The 17,971-nt window shown below is 34.3% G+C and overlaps 1 protein-coding gene across 4 annotated transcripts in view; it reads right to left on the reverse strand.

Moving 5' to 3' along the window:
• Positions 1-17,971, reverse strand: part of LOC144978685 (uncharacterized) — an 84,071-nt gene that overhangs the window by 17,218 nt on the left and 48,882 nt on the right. For all 4 annotated transcript variants that reach the window (XM_078925088.1, XM_078925085.1, XM_078925087.1 and 1 more), the window contains 16 exons: positions 15,715-15,788; positions 14,861-14,953; positions 13,650-13,774; positions 13,214-13,310; positions 11,425-11,526; positions 10,739-10,873; positions 9,966-10,046; positions 8,566-8,715; positions 7,681-7,788; positions 6,813-6,969; positions 6,130-6,263; positions 5,178-5,235; positions 4,746-4,853; positions 4,144-4,178; positions 2,504-3,022; positions 1,468-1,612 (listed from right to left, as the gene is read on the reverse strand). In XM_078925088.1, coding sequence (XP_078781214.1) covers positions 1,468-1,612; positions 2,504-3,022; positions 4,144-4,178; positions 4,746-4,853; positions 5,178-5,235; positions 6,130-6,263; positions 6,813-6,969; positions 7,681-7,788; positions 8,566-8,715; positions 9,966-10,046; positions 10,739-10,873; positions 11,425-11,526; positions 13,214-13,310; positions 13,650-13,774; positions 14,861-14,953; positions 15,715-15,788 — 2,121 coding nt within the window. The remainder of the gene's footprint in view (positions 1-1,467; positions 1,613-2,503; positions 3,023-4,143; positions 4,179-4,745; positions 4,854-5,177; positions 5,236-6,129; positions 6,264-6,812; positions 6,970-7,680; positions 7,789-8,565; positions 8,716-9,965; positions 10,047-10,738; positions 10,874-11,424; positions 11,527-13,213; positions 13,311-13,649; positions 13,775-14,860; positions 14,954-15,714; positions 15,789-17,971) is intronic.

The following is a 17,971-nucleotide window of genomic DNA, read 5'->3' on the forward strand; positions in this document are numbered from 1 at the left end:
TTATTCAATGCTATAGATACGTCCCATATCAAACATTACTTTTCTACAATTTTTAAGGAACTAAAGATGCTGATATAGCTCTGTGGCTGGAGCCAACATTTTAGTAAGTTCTAGGATTAAAAAAAAAAATTTTCTGTAAGTAGTGAGAGCTGATCTTGTCATGGAATATTTCAGATTATATTAGAGGTCAAAGATTTACATCCAATTTGGACATTGTCTCTGTTTTGCAACATTACATAATCATACAATATTATACCCCATACCATATTTCTTATCACAAACTGAAATTTCTCACAAATAAAAAATAAAAAAATACAAGATCTTCCTTGTTATTGTTATTTGTTAAATAAAATAAACAAAATCAAAACAAACAAAATGTAGCACTCCATAGCTATTGCATACAGAGCTTATCACAACTTTTTAAACGCTAACAAACGCAATAACAACTGAACTGTTTGCTTTCCTTAACCCTCTCCTTACCAACCATAGGAATATAGTCACATTCGGTACGATACAACCAACAATTTATCATTCTGATTTCCTTTGAATATCACAAAATTTCAGGAAATTTTTTTGATACAGCTATAAAAACGTGTCACTGTATTATAGAGCTCGTTTTGCTGAACAATATTGTGTATATAATGTACTTGTTGGTTTTCTGTTTGAGTAAGAAAATTCTATTTTTGTGCTGGGCGGGGGTGACATTATGGGGGAACTCTGAAAATGGGTGGTAAGGAGAGAGTTAACATAGAATGCTAGATTATGATACAGTACATTCAACCAGATCTTGCAAACCTTGCTGCTAAATCACTCTATCTGGTTGGACAGATTTGTCTCAAAGATCTCCTTTCATCCCCCCCCCCCCCCCCCCCCTCCTTCCCCTCCTTTTGAGCCAAATGCACTAATTAATGCTTGACTAATCTAGACTCCTCCGCTCTCAAGTACATCCATAATTCTAATACGTTGTCATTATTGAGTTATTCAATTACTTTCTTTTATTCATTGAAAAGAGTGATAGAAGCGACAATTTGATATCCAGCATCAATACCCGATTCCTGTAATGCTCAACATACAGTATCGATTGTGTTCGCTACCCTTTGGATAAGAAATCAGTCTTATCAAAAAGTTCTATCTGGCAGTTCTAAAAGACCCAGCTTCCTAATCACAGCTGGTTGATCGTAGGGTTTAGAAGAGTTGTAACTGCACAAGGCTGTTGGGACTGTACTAAGCTGTTGTAACTGCACTAGGCTGTTGGGACTGTACTAAGCTGTTGTAACTGCACTAAGCTGTTGGGACTGCACGAAGCTGTTGGTACTGTACTAAGCTGTTGGGACTGCACTAAGCTGTTGGGACTGCACTAAACTGTTGGGACTGCACTAAGCTGTTGGGACTGTACTAAGCTGTTGGGACTGTACAAAGCTGTTGGGACTCCAAACCATCCAGCATGATGTAATACCAATGATTTACCTGGTGCTGACTCTGTCGGTCTTGCCACAGACTTAATCGTGATTGGGGACTCCACGACAACCCCTCCTCCATTTGCTGTTGCATCCTTGGGAAATATTGTGGTTGGCTTTGCATGAAATTGACCATTCTGTCCAAAGTCTTTCTCCTAATGATGTGGAAAAAAAATAATCAGCATTAAAAAGCAGGATTTTGGGGGTCATATAATATGAAAGGGAAAAATTGAATCACTATCATAATAGCATACTAAACAAGTCATAATGAGAAACAGAAACCAGTTAGCTTCAGTTAGAAAAACAAAAATACAAAAAAAAAAAAAAAACTCTGTGAGACTGTAGCCATCGTTAACTTAAGCCTGACACTGACCAAAAAATGACGTCAAAAGACCAGTCTTTGGCCACAAAAGAATTACACTGCGTGAGCTGTATTCAATGGTTCAACCAATAGGACAACTTGTTTCCATGAGCTCTACTAACGACAACTCACTAGGTGGTGTAAAAACCAAATAATGATGTCAAAAGACCAGTCCTTTTGGGTCTCAGTGTCAGGCTACAATAACTTAACGATGGCTACGGTGTGACCCATTTAAGATCTGAAAAGAAAAAGCGTGCATGAATCAGAGCCAAAACAAGAAAGAAAAATTCGAGAAAAAAAAATAGTCCCAAAAAAATTAAACTGCCAATTTTCAAGTCTGTATCTTACACTAGTTTGTGACCTGATCAAACATTAAGGTATAGAAGGAACGTAATTGATATCACTCAGATTTTTGTCATTGTTTTTAGCCAGCCATTTTAATTAGTAGTTTTCATTATATTGTATTAATCAGACTGTTGCACATAAATTTGTGTGTTGGTATGTTATATACGATTTTAACAAAACGCATAGTATCAGTACAATCTTTTTTTAAAAAACGTTTTTTAAAAAATTCTCTTTATTCATCCCATTGGGAACATTTTTCTCTTGGGTCTATTCCAAGGGAAGACTATAATACCTGTTAATACCTAAACATTTCATAGGATAAACATAATATAGAACTTACATGCTGATTGTAAGAATGCTGAGGGCTGCCGCGAGGATTGTCAGAAGTCAAAAGATCTTGGCTGTGATATGGCCTGTTTAAATTGAAGTCCTTCCCCTTTGTAAAATAGTCGCTTGAGAAAGAATTGTTGTTTCTGTCATTCAAACCATTTTTATAGTCAAGTCCACTGCTGGAAAGCAAAGAATTATTTGTATTATTGTTTGTTGAGTTCAATGCTAACTCGCTCTGAAACGGACGCGCAGATTTATCTTGATAAGGTACAAAAGGTTTTGGAGTGAGAAGAATTATGGAAGATCTTCTAGAACTTGCAGCCGATTGGTTGCCACTGTTGTGGTTGTTGATGTTACTGTTGCCATTGGTTTTGTTGTTGTCGGCTAACTGTGGCATGGATCCATAACGGGGCAAGTTTTCGTACAGTGGGTGGCCAGCAGAATCCCATGTTTGATCTCCGCTTGGTACGGATTGGTGCATCACTGCCTGGGTGTCCTTGGCGATTCGGGCATGAATGATGGAGCTTACCTACATGGGTTAAAAAAAAATGATGATGATAATGATAATAATAATAATAATAATAATAATAATAATAATAATAATAATAATAATAATAATAATAATAATAATAATAATAATAATAATAATAATAATCACAGCCGTTTATTACACTAGATATCTTTCACTTTCGTTTACTACCGTCTCACCCCCAATGGGAACGACCCACAGTCGATGACGGGGAGACCACCGTGTGGTTATGTCATAACAGATGTCCAGAACGTGTGAACTGGCCTATATTTATCCCTGCCAGTAGAATGCAATTCTGGATTGCAATTGCTGACCATACACTTCTTCTATATTTTTCTATTTTATATGGATATAACGGCCACATTGTCATCTTCAAGACGCAATTATTTTCATTGATATCAAGAAATGGTGAGTATACTTTATTCTCTCTTGAAAAATGTATATTTTTCTATTTAAAATTAACCTGAAAAATATTTTTAATTGTTTAAAAAATTCAAATTGATGTTATCTGAGTTTTGTTACCCTAACACCTGGTAGTAAATATAAGAGTAATAATCTATTTTAAAATAGCATTTATTTCAATGATTTGTAATGACAGGTTTCTGCACAATGAATGTGTAAACACATCTTGTCTAATTCTTTGTTGGCTAACAAAATAGTCCCGTATTAAGACAAACTCCAGAGGCATAAGAACACGAGTCCAATGGTGATGATAATGTTATTGTTGTTGTTGTTTTATGGTGATGATGATGATGATGATGATGATGATGATGATGATGATGATAATGATGAAGATGATGAACTAAAGTGAAAGCAGTAAACGGCTATGTAATAATAATAATAATAATAATAATAATAATAATAATAATAATAATAATAATAATAATAATAATAACAACAACAACAATACTGTATTGTTCCCATCCAAAGCCTCTCCATTATCACTCTTTCGTTAGTATTTTCACGATCCCAGGCTTCAGCAGCCCCCCCCCCCCCCCCCCCACCCCATTGCTCTCTACTTTTCTTGTTATAAATAACTATTATAAATCAGAGATAAAGAGTGCTCTTTAAAATCGGTTTTAAACATAACGTTATGAAAATTTCAATAGGTTTGTTCTTACCTCATTATCAACATTACTGACTCTCAGTCTTATTTCTGAAAAGTAACAATAAGAATAAATCATCTAAATATACCAACATACATGACAATACAAATGAATCTTCAAAAAGATTATTTTTTATCCTTGATATTCCAGGAACAACACACACACACACTGAAACAGACAATTTCTAACAAGCAGGTTTTCTACAATGTTACCAAGTGGATAACTAATATTTCTCTGACAAACCTTGTGCAACTATGTGTTCTAGTGGTATGACCCTTGCTTGCGGATCGGAAGGTCCAAAAAGGCTATTTACTCACTTTCTCTCACCATACTCAAGTGTAAAATGAGTACCTGGCAGTTAACAGCATTGTCTCTCTTTGAAAAAAAATAATGTAATATCGACCAACAGGCATCATGTCCCGTCCTACATGTTAAGTGTTGCTTTTGGCCAAGGGACCCCTTGTAAAGCGCTTTGAGCACGTTATGTGGATATTGCGCGATTTTAAAGCTCAATTTAATTTGTTCATACCGGTAACAAGATATAGACGACAGAAGTTGTAATTTAAATTTAAATTATTTCAACTGAGCTTTTGGGACCCCTTTTCCCCCTTTTTTACCTTCTCCAAACTCATCATCTTTCCGTTTCTCCTTTTCCTTCCTGGCCTCGGACAGCCTCTTCACGTCTCTCACTGTCTGACCTTTGGGTTTGTCTCGAGGGAGTAAGCCTGAAAATTAGAGGATGGTGTCAGAATGATAATTAGTTCCCTTTAATTTTTCACTTTCACTACTCAATTCCTTTAACTCAATCCAAATTAACAACAACAACAACAACAACAATGATAATAATAATAATAATAATAATAATAATAATAATAATAATAATAATAATAATAATAATAATAATAATAATAATAATAAATCATAATAATAATAATCATAATAATAATAATCATAATAATAATAAATTTTTAATACTTTCTATCTGTTTTTATCTGGCACTATGTTTTTTTCAGATATAAATCCTAATAGTCTTCATTTCCAAACCATACCAAAGAATTTCTTGGTCTCTTCATCATTTCTGTCAACATCCCAGTCATCTGCAGCATTCTGAGAAAAGAGGATAATAAAAAAAAGCATGGAAAAAAAGTGGAAAAATACCCCCAAAACCACCCCTTTAAGTGATCAATAGCACTGCCATCCTCTTATATGACGCAACTTAGTCTCTTTTTCCAACTTAAATTGCACTTCTGAATTTCCTCAATGGTTATCTCCTTCCATCATAAAAAATTATTTCTTTCATACTTAGAGATACTTAGAGATGATTTCCAGCACAGGTTCTCAATGATCCTCTTTGCTGGACTCAGGTGTCATCTTTGTTTCTTCCGGTTGCAGATTACCGTGAAGACAGAATGTGATGCTAGCCTTGTAATCATAGAAAATTTCTTGGTTTTTCCAATAGCTATCCAGTCTGTTCTTGAATGTGCTAAGTGAATCAGCACTGACAACTTTCTCTGGTAGACTGTTCTACACTTGAACCACTCTAACACTGAAACTATGCTTGCGCACATCTAGTCTGGCCCTTTGTGTGAAAAGTTTCTTAGAAGTGCCCCTTGTTCCTGTCCTCAGGGAGTGCTCGGTCCAGAGTTTCAAGGTTTCTTCATTATGGTTTTGACAGATATGTAACTGGATGTGCTTAGAGTTTCCCAGGCATAGCAACAAGTGTCTTCTTTAAAGAATTATACAACACGCAAATGCCACAATAATTCACATCATGTGTTCGCTGATATCAAAATTTTTAGGTGGCGTTACAATATTTTATATTATTCAAAAGCTGCTAGTCCAGTTATTTTAATATTTTGCAATTCTATCAACAAAGAATAGTTCTAATAGTAGTGAAAATTTGGAAAAGATATCTTTATAACTTTTTACAATGGAAAGAAATAAACAGCAGCGCGTTTTTTTTGTGACCAGCTGACATATAATGAAAATAACAATGCTAACCTGTCGGTGATGGTTGATGATTGGATGTCCATCTGCTCCAATGTCCAGTCCGACAGAGTTAGCGAGATCAACCTGCTCTCCAGAGTCAAGGTCAGTCTGCAAGTACGAGCCAGACGGTTTGACCTGGTCATCATCTGATGGAGAAAACGATAATTTAGGGAGAGAAAAAAAAATAATTAGTAAAATAATATTTGCTGCTTTCATGAAAATTAGAGAGGAACTCAGAGAATGAGACTTGCAACAAAAGAGTCAAAGAGAAATTACATCGGCAAAAGAACTGGCCAAAAAGTTTTCAAGGCCTTAAAAAATTGACACCTTATAGACAGATTTAGTGAGACTTCTAGTATAAAAAGGGCGCCTAAAAGATGGCAAGTACTGTATGGAATGGAAATTATGTCCATGTGGAGCTGCTGGGCATTAAGAAAGCATTAAAAATGGTAAAACCATGGAAATGCTCTATTTTAAAAATCAGGATCATTTTTTGAAAGAGAAAAACACCCGAAAAAAGGAGAAAAAAAATCCCAACATATTTGGACAAATATTTTGATATTTGTTCTTACAGCAAGCCAGAATGATGCCTGTTATTTGAGGATAAATTCCCTATTAAAGATTAATGAGTATTATAAAAAAAAGAAGCAAAACAATAACAAACAGCGAGAACACAACAGCATAAACTGACTAACCTAGAGCAGCTGCAATGTTGGCTCCAGAAGACGACCTTCTAAGTGTGTTCATTGCCTGTGACAATTTGGCTCCTTTTTGGTTTAAGCCTTGCATCATGTCTTGGACTTTAGCCAGCTCTTTCTCCATCTTCATCTTGGTGCGAATATTTTCAGATGCCTGGGGAGAGATTCATTCATTACAAGAAATATAATAACCAATTACTTTTTTAAAAATCTAAAGTTAATTAGTCTTTAAGAGCTGCTTGGTCCAATAAGCCAAAATTTAACTTGATTTTTGTAGCTTTAAATAGACAATAGCAATTGGTCTATCAAATGAATTATTGGGACCTCTAAGTTTATGGGGGAAAAAACACATGCAAATGGGAACATGATGCTGCTTTACCATATTGAACAATGAACGTTTTAAACAATGAAGTTAATTTAATCTTAACTACTTAGATTTTTATCTGAACCTGCGACCGGGCTACTTAAGCTTTGTGATATAGTGGTATAACATTCAACTTCAGATTGGAAGGTCCTGGGTTTGAGTCCCACTCTGTGCTATAATAGTTGAATCCTTGGAAAAGGCTCTTTACTCACATTCTTTCACTATACTCAGGTGTAAAATGAGTACCTTTCTGTTGACAGTGTTGTCTCTGTAGGAAAACATGATATTCCCTGCCTGACAGACATCATGTCTTATCCTGGACGTTACGTGTTGGCTAGGGATCCCATGTAAAGTGCTTTGAGTACATTAAGTGGATATTGCATTAAATAAATGCTCAAGTAATAGCCCTTTGGTCTTGAGCCAAAGTATAAAAATTAGACATCATCTGTAGTTCTTGGGGGTATTTTAATATCAATTTTAAAAATCAGCAACAAGATATACCAAAGAGGGAGCACTTCGACTCCTAGACAATTCTCCATGTACTTTGGTGCGTAGAAGAGCTATCTCATGTTCCAGTTTATTATTTTCCGCTGTTGTTGCCTCCAATTCCTTCGAGAGAAAAAAAAATTGTACTTCCATTTATGAAAGCTATTTGACTACATTGTACCTCACCAAATTATATTCGATTCGCAGAAAATTACTTGTTTCAGTAAAATAGATCCATAGATTGAGTTATCCAGAAGTTAAAAATTCTAATTGCAATATTTTTGATTCAGAATTAGCACTGCAAGGTGCAACAAGTTGCTAGATAAATGTGCAAATTTACTTTCATTTTTCAAACACAGATTGAAAAATTACATTTCTCCAAATCACATTCCAAAGTGCTTAAAAGTTTGAAAACTCTAAATTCAAACTAATATCAAAATTTTAACCCTCGCTGTCTTGTCTCGCAATATTCTGTGACTACCTATTTCTAAAGGAAATATTTCTTGTTTTTAATTGTAGGTTGTGTGGCAAATACTTCAAGACAATTAGTTGAAAAGGGAGATAAGATAAGTTTAATCACAAAACATGACAAATATAATCAGGGTTTGGTTACGCAAGTATGCCACAGTTGCTATAATCATTAATTGTACAATTCATGGATTTGCCATTATAAAACTGGACTAAATTCCCACATACAATCATAAACCATCAAAGGCATATATATGCATTAAGTAAGTTAAGGTCTTGAAGAAAACAATAAAATTCATTCCTTTCCTTTGACAACTCACCTTTGACGCGTATACAATCATATTTTGCCAAATCATCAAAGGCATATATATAGGCATTAATCAAGCTACAGTCTTGAAGCGAACAATAAAATTAATTCCTATGACAACTCACCTTTGATGCTTCAGCAAGTTGCTGTGTTACTCTGGAAATTTCTTTCTCTAGAGTCCTTTGTTGCTGAGTTAATTTGTGCATTTCACGAGGGTCATTTCTGTTCTGATCCTGCTGTCTTAGAATTCCTACAAGAGCTTTCTCCATGAGTTCCTACAAACAAGCAATATGAATTTTAAGGTAGGCAATCAACCATTAAAAAAATAAATAAATACAAAATAATCAGTTTTCATCACATCTAGAGATTGTAAATCATTGTTGTGGTCATACTTTATTTCTATCAAGTTCTTTTTCTTTTTTTCTTTATTAAGTTAAGAAATTTATTTACCTCTAAGCATATTATCTTAGGGGGTCCCAATAGCTCAGTTGGTAGAGCACTCGCTTCACACGCAAAGGGCCCGAGATCGATTCCGGGTGCAGTCGAGATTTTCTACTCATCCCTCTGTCTACCCATCAGTAAATTGGTAGCTGGGCCCGTTAGATCTGGTGGAAAGTACTTGGGATAGACTAGCGTCCTATCCAAAGGATAGCAAGCAATTGTTATTGTCATTGTCATGCTATAGAAACCGGGATAAAGTCCGGCTCCAAGGGCCTAATGGCTCTGAAGGACTACTTATATTATCTTAAGTTGTTGAAGCCAATTGTCACATTTCTATCATTGAATAAATGCATGGCTAGAATGTTGGAACACCTGTGTTATAAACAGTTGTGATATTTACTTTTGATTTCCGAGAAGAACTAATTAAGTATACCTTATCTTATCTTATCTAAAGCAAGACGTAGTTTGATAAAACAACAAGGGAAGAAATTCACTGAAACTCTCTATTTCAATAGTTCATTTTTTAACACAAAGAAGCAGCTGCTTGCTACCATTTGGATAGGATGTTAGCCTATCTGAAAAGCATTTTCTACAAACTCTTGAGAGATACAGCCACCAAATCACGGCTGGGTGGAAAAGCGTTCGATTACATGGAGTTGACCCAGATCTGTCTACAGATGAGTCAAAGTGCTCCACAAATTGAGCTTTTGAGACCAAACTCTGATCTCTTCCAATCTAAAAAAAAACATGAGTTTTTATATAGCGCAATATCCACTAAACATGCTCAAAGCGCTTTCTTTAATTTACAAAGCGTCCCTGACCAATAGCAACACATAACAAGTAGAACGAGACATGACGCCTGTTAGATGATATTACAATTTTTATTCTGACAGAGACAACACTGTAACAGCCAGGTACTCATTTTACACCGGGGTATGGTGAGAGAATGTGAGTAAAGAGCCTTTTTCCAAGGACTCAACTATGCGCCAAGTGAGGCTCGAACCCAGGACCATCTGATCTGACGAAAGCGAGTGTCATACCACAAGACCACATAGCCTTTCTGAATGGATAAGCCAGGCTTTACCTTGTCTTCCTTGAAACTGGACACCTTAAAGCTTTGTTCCTGGACAGCCCTGTCCACTTCATTCAGACGATCGATCTTGTCCTGTGTGAAGTTAAAATGGAACATAAAAAAAAAAAAAGTAAAAATAAAAATTCCGTTTATTCATCCCATAGGGGAAATTTGTCCCTAGGGTCTATTCCAAGGGGAGACTGGAATAACCCAGGTGTTATTATTCAGGGAAGCCATCTTAAAAATTTGTCTAAGATGAATTTAAGAAACAAGTCGACAAAACAGGAATTTACTCACACAAAATCCAATCTATTTAGACCAAAAGCTCACTCAAAACTTCTTTATATTCATTTTAAATAATCTTCAAATATTAAAAAATTAGTAAAAATGCAGAGGTTATATGAAAAGTAGTAGTGTTGGTCGTTGTGTTGATGACGGTGATGTGGTGGTTGCAATAATAATGAGGTAGTGGTGATGGTGGTGGTTGTTGCAGTGGTAAGATTAATGTTGATGAAGTTGTGATCAATGACTGTAGTTGTAGTGATGATGAGAATTGTTGGTGACGACGACGATGATGATGATGATGATGATGATGATGATGATGATGATGATGATGATGATGATGATGACGATGTTGATGATGAAGTTAAAATCATAATAATCAACATAACAAGAAAGCCTTTAAAAAAAAAAAAACACCAGAAAGAAAAAAACAATTGTGATGGTAACAATACCCTCCCCTCGCATCCATCCCACCCAACCCCAACCCCAACCCCCTTCCTCACCTCTAAATCCACTTCATCCTTTGACAGCTGCTTAATGTCTTCATGAGTCCCTTGCACCAGCCTATCTTCCTGCTTCTGACGAGTGAAATCCAACATCTTCTTAGGGGGCTGATATTGATCTGGTCTCAGCAAATGCTACAATTCATTCACAAAAATATAATTAAATTATTTACATTTAAATAAACGAATTTTTAAATTTCATTATTTCAGTCATGTTAGTGAGCCACCTTTTTCTTTTTTTAAATCGGTTGAATCTAGACAATACATAATCAAATAAATTAAGCTTTTATATAGCGCAATATCCACTAAACATGCTCACAGCGCTATTATTATTATTATTATCATCATTATTATTTTATTTTATTTTTTTTATTTTTTAAATTATTATCATTATTATTTTTATTATTATTATTATTATTATTATTATTATTATTATTATTATTATTATTATTATTATTATTATTATTATTATTATTATCATCATCTTTATTCCTGAAATAGTTATGCCACATTTATATAACCTATTCATTACATTCAGTCCTTTGAAGCACTGGTTACATACACACTCCCAAGGATTTAGGAACCAAAAGAGTAGAGGGTTTGATGTCACGATTCCCCCCCCCCCCCCCCCCACCCCCATCCCCCTATTTGGCTCAATTTGTCATAAATTTCAAGACTCAACTCACTTTCCGATACTGCGTAGCCAGCATGAGATTATCTCCTCCATACAGACTGCCCATAGTCACCATGTTGTCTAGCAAGTTGATGATAGGACGGTACACCTCCAGCTGAGGAATGGGACATACAACACAAGCAATAAGATCAAATCATTTGACTGAGGAAAGTTTTCAGCCTTCAAACGAGCTCTTAAATAAAAAATAAATGAATAAAATAAAAAAATAAAATTCCATTCATTCATCCCATAAGGGAAATTTGTCTCTAGGGTCTATTCCAAGGGAAGACTGGATTAACCCAGGGATTAGCAATAATGCAGCATTGTAAATTGAACTAGAGTGAGGTGACTTGCTCAAGGCCAAACAGTGCAGCAGCGGGTGATCGAACTCGGTACCTTTTGGATATGAAACAAAGACTGTACTGCTGAGCCATGCTGCCCCTTAATTATTTCATTCTTTTTTAAAAGTTTTTATATCTAATTATTTTTTAGTTCAATTATGTAAAAAAAAAAAAACAAACAAAAAACAATTTAATAAGTTCTAATTTTTAATCAAATCCCATTTGTCCTAAGAAAAATAACAAGAACCAAGGCATCTGTCACACAATAACACCATAAAGCAATCAGTTGGGGGTTCTGTTTCTTAATCAAGAAAAAAAAAAAGAAGAAAATCTCAGGGTGGGGGCTCAAACCCAGGTTCTGCTGGTGATGGTGGAATAAATTATCCACTCAGACATATCTCATCTACTTCAAAAATCTCTCAACCTGTCTCTAACAACAAGAGATGAAGTGAGTAGAAAAGTGCCAGAAGACAAAAGAGAATAAAAAATTTTCACGGCGTTGGTGGGGTTTGAACCCGTAACCTTATTGGTACAACAACTCCGCCTGGCCGATGAGAGTGTGACTCTACCGTATGAGCTATCCACAAACACAAAATATTCGTATCAAACTCAAGTCATTCATTTCTAGAGCTCTCTCTCACCGACTTCTGGAGGGTTCAACACACAACCATCGCGAAGTTACCTGGCCAGCAGTTAAGCTTAATAGCCAATATTCTCAACACAAACATATAACATATAAACGATTGAGACATTGAGTATGCTCCGGTATATGGGGTGAATTTTTAATTCCGAAAAGTGAGTGGAGCAGGCACTTATGTTGGTAACCTGTCTCTGTGAAGTACTGGATACACCTCGTTGTGGAGTATCACACACAGGGGAAATAACTAAAAAAAAAGATTTGATAACTTAGTGGTCCAAGGTGGTGAGCAGTAAGTACTTATAAAAACGTAAAGAAATGGTCAGTGGTAGCTATTTTTGTTATATGGGGATAATACTTAGATAAAATGATTGCAGTGCACTGTCCTATTGATAAAAAAAAAAAAAGATCTTCATTTATATTTGTATCATAAAGTTTAAGAGCGAATAGATTCAAAAACCTTGAAATGCCCTGTGTAATTTTTATGCATAGATACAACTTATCAATTATATAAATAGTATTCAATGTTAATTAATTGATAATTGAGAATTAAATATCTTAATACTTAAATAAGTGTCAAATTCAATATTCCTAGTATAATTAACTCCATTTACATTTGGCATGTCCAGGTTGTACATTCGAGAGTTTCAATAAAATTGATATACAACATAAAATAATATCCAATGTCATGTTACATTATTCATTAAAATCAAATATAATGTTTGTAATTTAATAAATAATGGTAGAAGTCATGGTTTGAAAGAGAGAATCAGTCCCGTCACTAAAAAGGCGAGTAGTCTACACGGTACAATCAGCTGCCTTACCTTGTTTTCTATCTCTTCCATTTGCGTCTTGGATTCAGTGAAGTTCCTGTGTATGTTGTGTAAGGATCCATCATTCACGTTACCATATTGGTGCATTCTGTGAATATGCAATGGGTTGTCATCATTTATAACTGTTTCAGTGGGTCGTCATCATCATTATCATCATCAACAACATCAACAATATTACCAGCACAATTGTTGTTATAAATGCTACAATCATCATAAACATCATCATCATCATCATGAATTTTATATTCAAAACAACCATTAAAATCATCATCATCAACAACAACAACAACAACAACAACACCACTATCCTCTTCATCATTATCATCATCATCATCATCATGAGTAAGAGGTCAGCATCAAATACGAAAAAGACAAAATCCACAATCAAAAAAACATTTTTCAAAATGTGTACGGTGAGTAAACTCACTGTCTTCTGTATTCGAGCTCAGCTGGTCTCATTTGGTCAATCTGAGTCCTGTAAAAATCTCTGGTCTTGTCCAGAGCTGCCTGGTTACGTCTCAGCTGTATCAGTAACAACACTAGTTCATCATGCTGTTAAAAAAAACAAAAAAAAAACAAAACAAACTTGATATAATATAAACAATTTTTTTTTTTAATTGAGCTTTATATAGCGCAATATCCACTAAACGTGCTCAAAGCGCTTTACAAAGGGTCCCTGGCCAACAGCAACATTTAACATTTAGGACGGGACATGGCCCCTTTTAGGCTATATAACATTTTTTGCGGACAGACAACGTTGTTAATGGCCAGGTACTCATTTTACACCTGAGGACAGTGAGAGAATGTGAGTAAAGAGCCTTCTCCAAGGACTCAACTATGCGCTGAATGAGGCTCAAACCCAGACCTTCCTATCCGAAAGCGAGTGTCATACCACTAGACCACATAGCCAGACATTATACAGAGAGGCCAATCCACAACGTTAGTAGAAAAAAAAAGAAAAAAAGGATAAGATTTTTTGTTTAATTTAAATCAGGATTTTTCCTTAAAGCCAAAAGCACAAAAACCTATAATTCTAATCCGGTTCATTAAAACAATGAGTCTGAATCTGTATGTCACTCGATTCTGAGTATTTGTATTTGAGGGTGGAGAGATGTTGTTGAATGTGACAGCCATTGTTATTGTTTGGGCTGAAGAAATTTGATAATCTTCTTTTGAATGTTTCTAAATCTGTTGTGTTTTCACATGATTTGGGAAGAGCGTTCCAGTCTTTGTAAGTGCAGGTCGCAAATGATTATTTGAAGATGTTTGAACTTGTAGATTGGTGTTGAGATATTGAAAACTGCAAGTCTCACACTGAAGTCCAATAGAAATAAATAACATAAACATAAACAACACTAGAGCTTGAACTGGAGATTTATATAATATATTATATATATATAGATCAATATCCACTAAACGTGATCAAGGTGATTTACAAGGGGTCTCTAGTCAACAGCAACACTTAATATGTAGTACGAGACAATTAAAAAAAAACAATGGTCAAAATATTCACTTAAACAGGGGGGGGGGGGGGGTAATGGCATGACAAGTTGACTATTCTCAACTTCAACAAGACATACAGTGAGAATTGTGTTGACAAATGTGTTGTTCACTTCTTTTTTTGTGCCACTCACTCACCGTCTTTCCAATAAGATCAGCAGCAGAGATACTCATTCTTAGTCTGGGTCCATTCAGGGGGTTTTTGGCCGCTATTTTTTGTAAGTCAGTTTCCTGTTAGCAACAAAATATAATTATTTTTTTTTATGAAAAGATATTCTTAACTCAAAACATCAAAATAAAAATATCTGGGCTAAAATCTGCTTGTTATTGGAGTTTGATTTTACTTGTAAGATTCTTAATTCATGTCAGCACTTGAGGCTCAAATATTTAATCAACTAAAAGTATCAAAATTACATAAATAACTCATAGATATCAACTATAATATCTCTAAAGATCTGAACAAGTGTGTGTGAAAGGCGCCAGACAAAGCAAGAAAGAAAAATACAAGAAAAAAAAAACATCCCAAAAAAATCAGTCTTCCTCTGGGGATCGAACCTCAGACCTCCTGATTACTGATAAGACGTGCTACCATTACACCAAAGAGGTTTCCGATAGTTGGGATAATTTGAATAACTACATTCTTCATAAGGGTAACCATTCATTTTACGCTGTGAGATTCAATCCCCTGTCGAGGACAACTGATTTTTGGGATGTTTTTTTTCCTTGTATTTTTCTTTCTTGCACCGTTCCATACACACTTTTTCACATCTTTATCTTTCACTGGTTCTTACTCCCTAATTTCACAATTTCTCAATTTAATATTTTCTCAATTTCTCAATTTGATTTTTTCTCAATTTCTCAATTTGATATTTTCTCAATTTCTCAGTTTGATATTTTCTCAATTTCTAAATTTGATATTTTCTCAATTTCTCATTTTGACAATATAAAAAAAGCCTAGAACAATTAGTCTACATCTCCAGGCATGAGCTCACCAGAACATCCCTGTCAGGCATGTCAGGGTCTTCTTTTACTGTCTGAATCGGAGCTGCTTTACGTCGAGGTGGAGCTGGAATTACACACACAAAACATAGAGAAAATGGTTGTTGAAATATTTTGATTTAAAAATATTAAAGCTTCTTGATGTTAATAATAAATAAACATTTTTGGACATCATAGGATCTATGTACTTCTTCCTCTTTTAGTTCATGTAAAAGAAAAAAATAAAAGGAAAACAAAATAAAATCTTGACTGCTAGATTTAAGAATTAAGACATTTAATCTCTTGTTGAAAACAACCTCAAAATCTTTGGTCTATTCCAATGAACAAAATTAAATTGTTTAAAAAAAATAACAGACTGACAAAATCCTTTAGTACGATAACAAATTAAATTCTGCTACGACTATAACAATTTCATTTTGCTATATAACCCCGTTGTAATATAGAATTCAAGGCAGTGAATGGTATTGAAATCAGTTTGAAGCATTTAAAATATACAGGGGTCTGCGTTAATTTTTGCATTGATAAATATTCAGTTCAGTTCAACCCAACAATACAGTCTCTCTCTCTCTCTCTCTCTCCCTCCCTCCCTCCCTCCCTCCCTCTCTCTCTCTCTCTCTCTCTCTCTCTCTCTCTCTCTCTCTCTCTCTCTCTCTCTCTCTCTCTCTCTGTCTCTCTCTCCTTTAAAAATTTTGTTTGGTCCTGCAATGACCACTTTTTTTTTTTGACAAAAAGGAAGCTTGTTTTAATGCCAAGGTCATTTTTAAACATATTATTGTACATGTTTAATGGTTATTCAATACAAAATTGTGACAATAATACACAAAATGACTCAATCACCATGATGACGGTAAGTATAAATATTTATAAATTCATTTGCAATATTTCTCACACATGTTACGAGGCAAAACACATTAAAATAATATACAACTCATCTGATTAGAAAAAAACAAAATACAAAGAGCACTACACTCTACACACTACAAGACAGTTAGAACAAACACGTGCACAGATGTCAATCAAAGGTAAAGCTCCTTTGCTGATCTCTGCAAAACTGAAACAAGTGCCAAAATAGAAGGGAAAAAAAGCAAAAATATTCAGAATTGATTATACTCTCCCTCAATATTAAAAATCTAAGATGTATGCATAGCATAAAAAATATTTAATAATTTAAGCTCATTTGAAATCTGTTAAATCAAAATTTAGATATATATAAATAAAAGACTCCACAAATAATTTTTTGAAAGGTTCTCTCCCTTGTATTGAAAATGAAATCTTATTTTTTATAAAGGAGAAGACGGAAAAATCATCAATTTTGCCATCGTAAACCATCTTATAATCCTATTTTCAATGCATTTAAAAAATTGAGAATTTAAAAAAACAGTCGATGACGCTAAGATTGCATAAACCAAACCAGTTTCACAGAGAAAAACACATTTAAGTTCTATTGCAAGACAAAAAAAAAAACCCAAAAAAACAATAGCAAGGACTCTTGGTTTAAATTGATAATCTTTTTGACGGAAGTATGATCTTTATTAATTATATTTTAAACAAAGCGCATGCTGTGAGGATATTTAAACAGATTCACAACAATGAGTATATAATCTCTCTTCATATAAAAAATCATTAAATAATTTAATTGGTGGAATATCTGCAGTGAGTAAATTATAAAAGAAAATAATAGGTGCGGATTAAGTCAATTTTTTTTTTTTTTCAAAAATACAGGCCGGTATGAATGTGTTATAGGTAAAGGATTACTGTTTATTGAAACTGTTTTATTTGTTCTTATTGATCTACTTTTATCGATTCAATATAACGAGACAATTGCATTTGTTGCTCTGATCTTTGACTGAATAATAACTACAAAGACCAAGAAATACGAGACTGATATCTCAGCAATGTGGCTTATTGTTTTTACGATCTCTAACATTCCGCTAGGGTTTGTTTTTTGTTTTGTTTTTTGTTTGGTTGTTTTGTTTTGTTTTTGTTTTTGTTGTTAGTGTTGTTTCTTGTTTGTTTTGTTTTGTTTTGTTTTGTTTGTTTTTTTAGTTATTTTTTTTTTTCGTTTTTAAATATTTAAAAAAAAATTTAAACATTGGTAGAAATAACCATTAAAAAAAAAAAAACATTGTTCACATGTAAGTTGTCCTCATTCTAATACTCAATGTGTTAAGACACAATTAAGGGAGAGAATCAGTGACAATAGCATTCCTCTATTAATGAAGAAAACAAGAAAGATGGAAGAAGCACAGA

This window comes from Berghia stephanieae, chromosome 8 (genome assembly GCF_034508935.2).
Source record: "Berghia stephanieae isolate SIO BIC M18660-M18661 chromosome 8, UCSD_Bste_1.3, whole genome shotgun sequence".
Classification (NCBI taxonomy): Eukaryota; Metazoa; Mollusca; class Gastropoda; order Nudibranchia; family Aeolidiidae; genus Berghia; species Berghia stephanieae.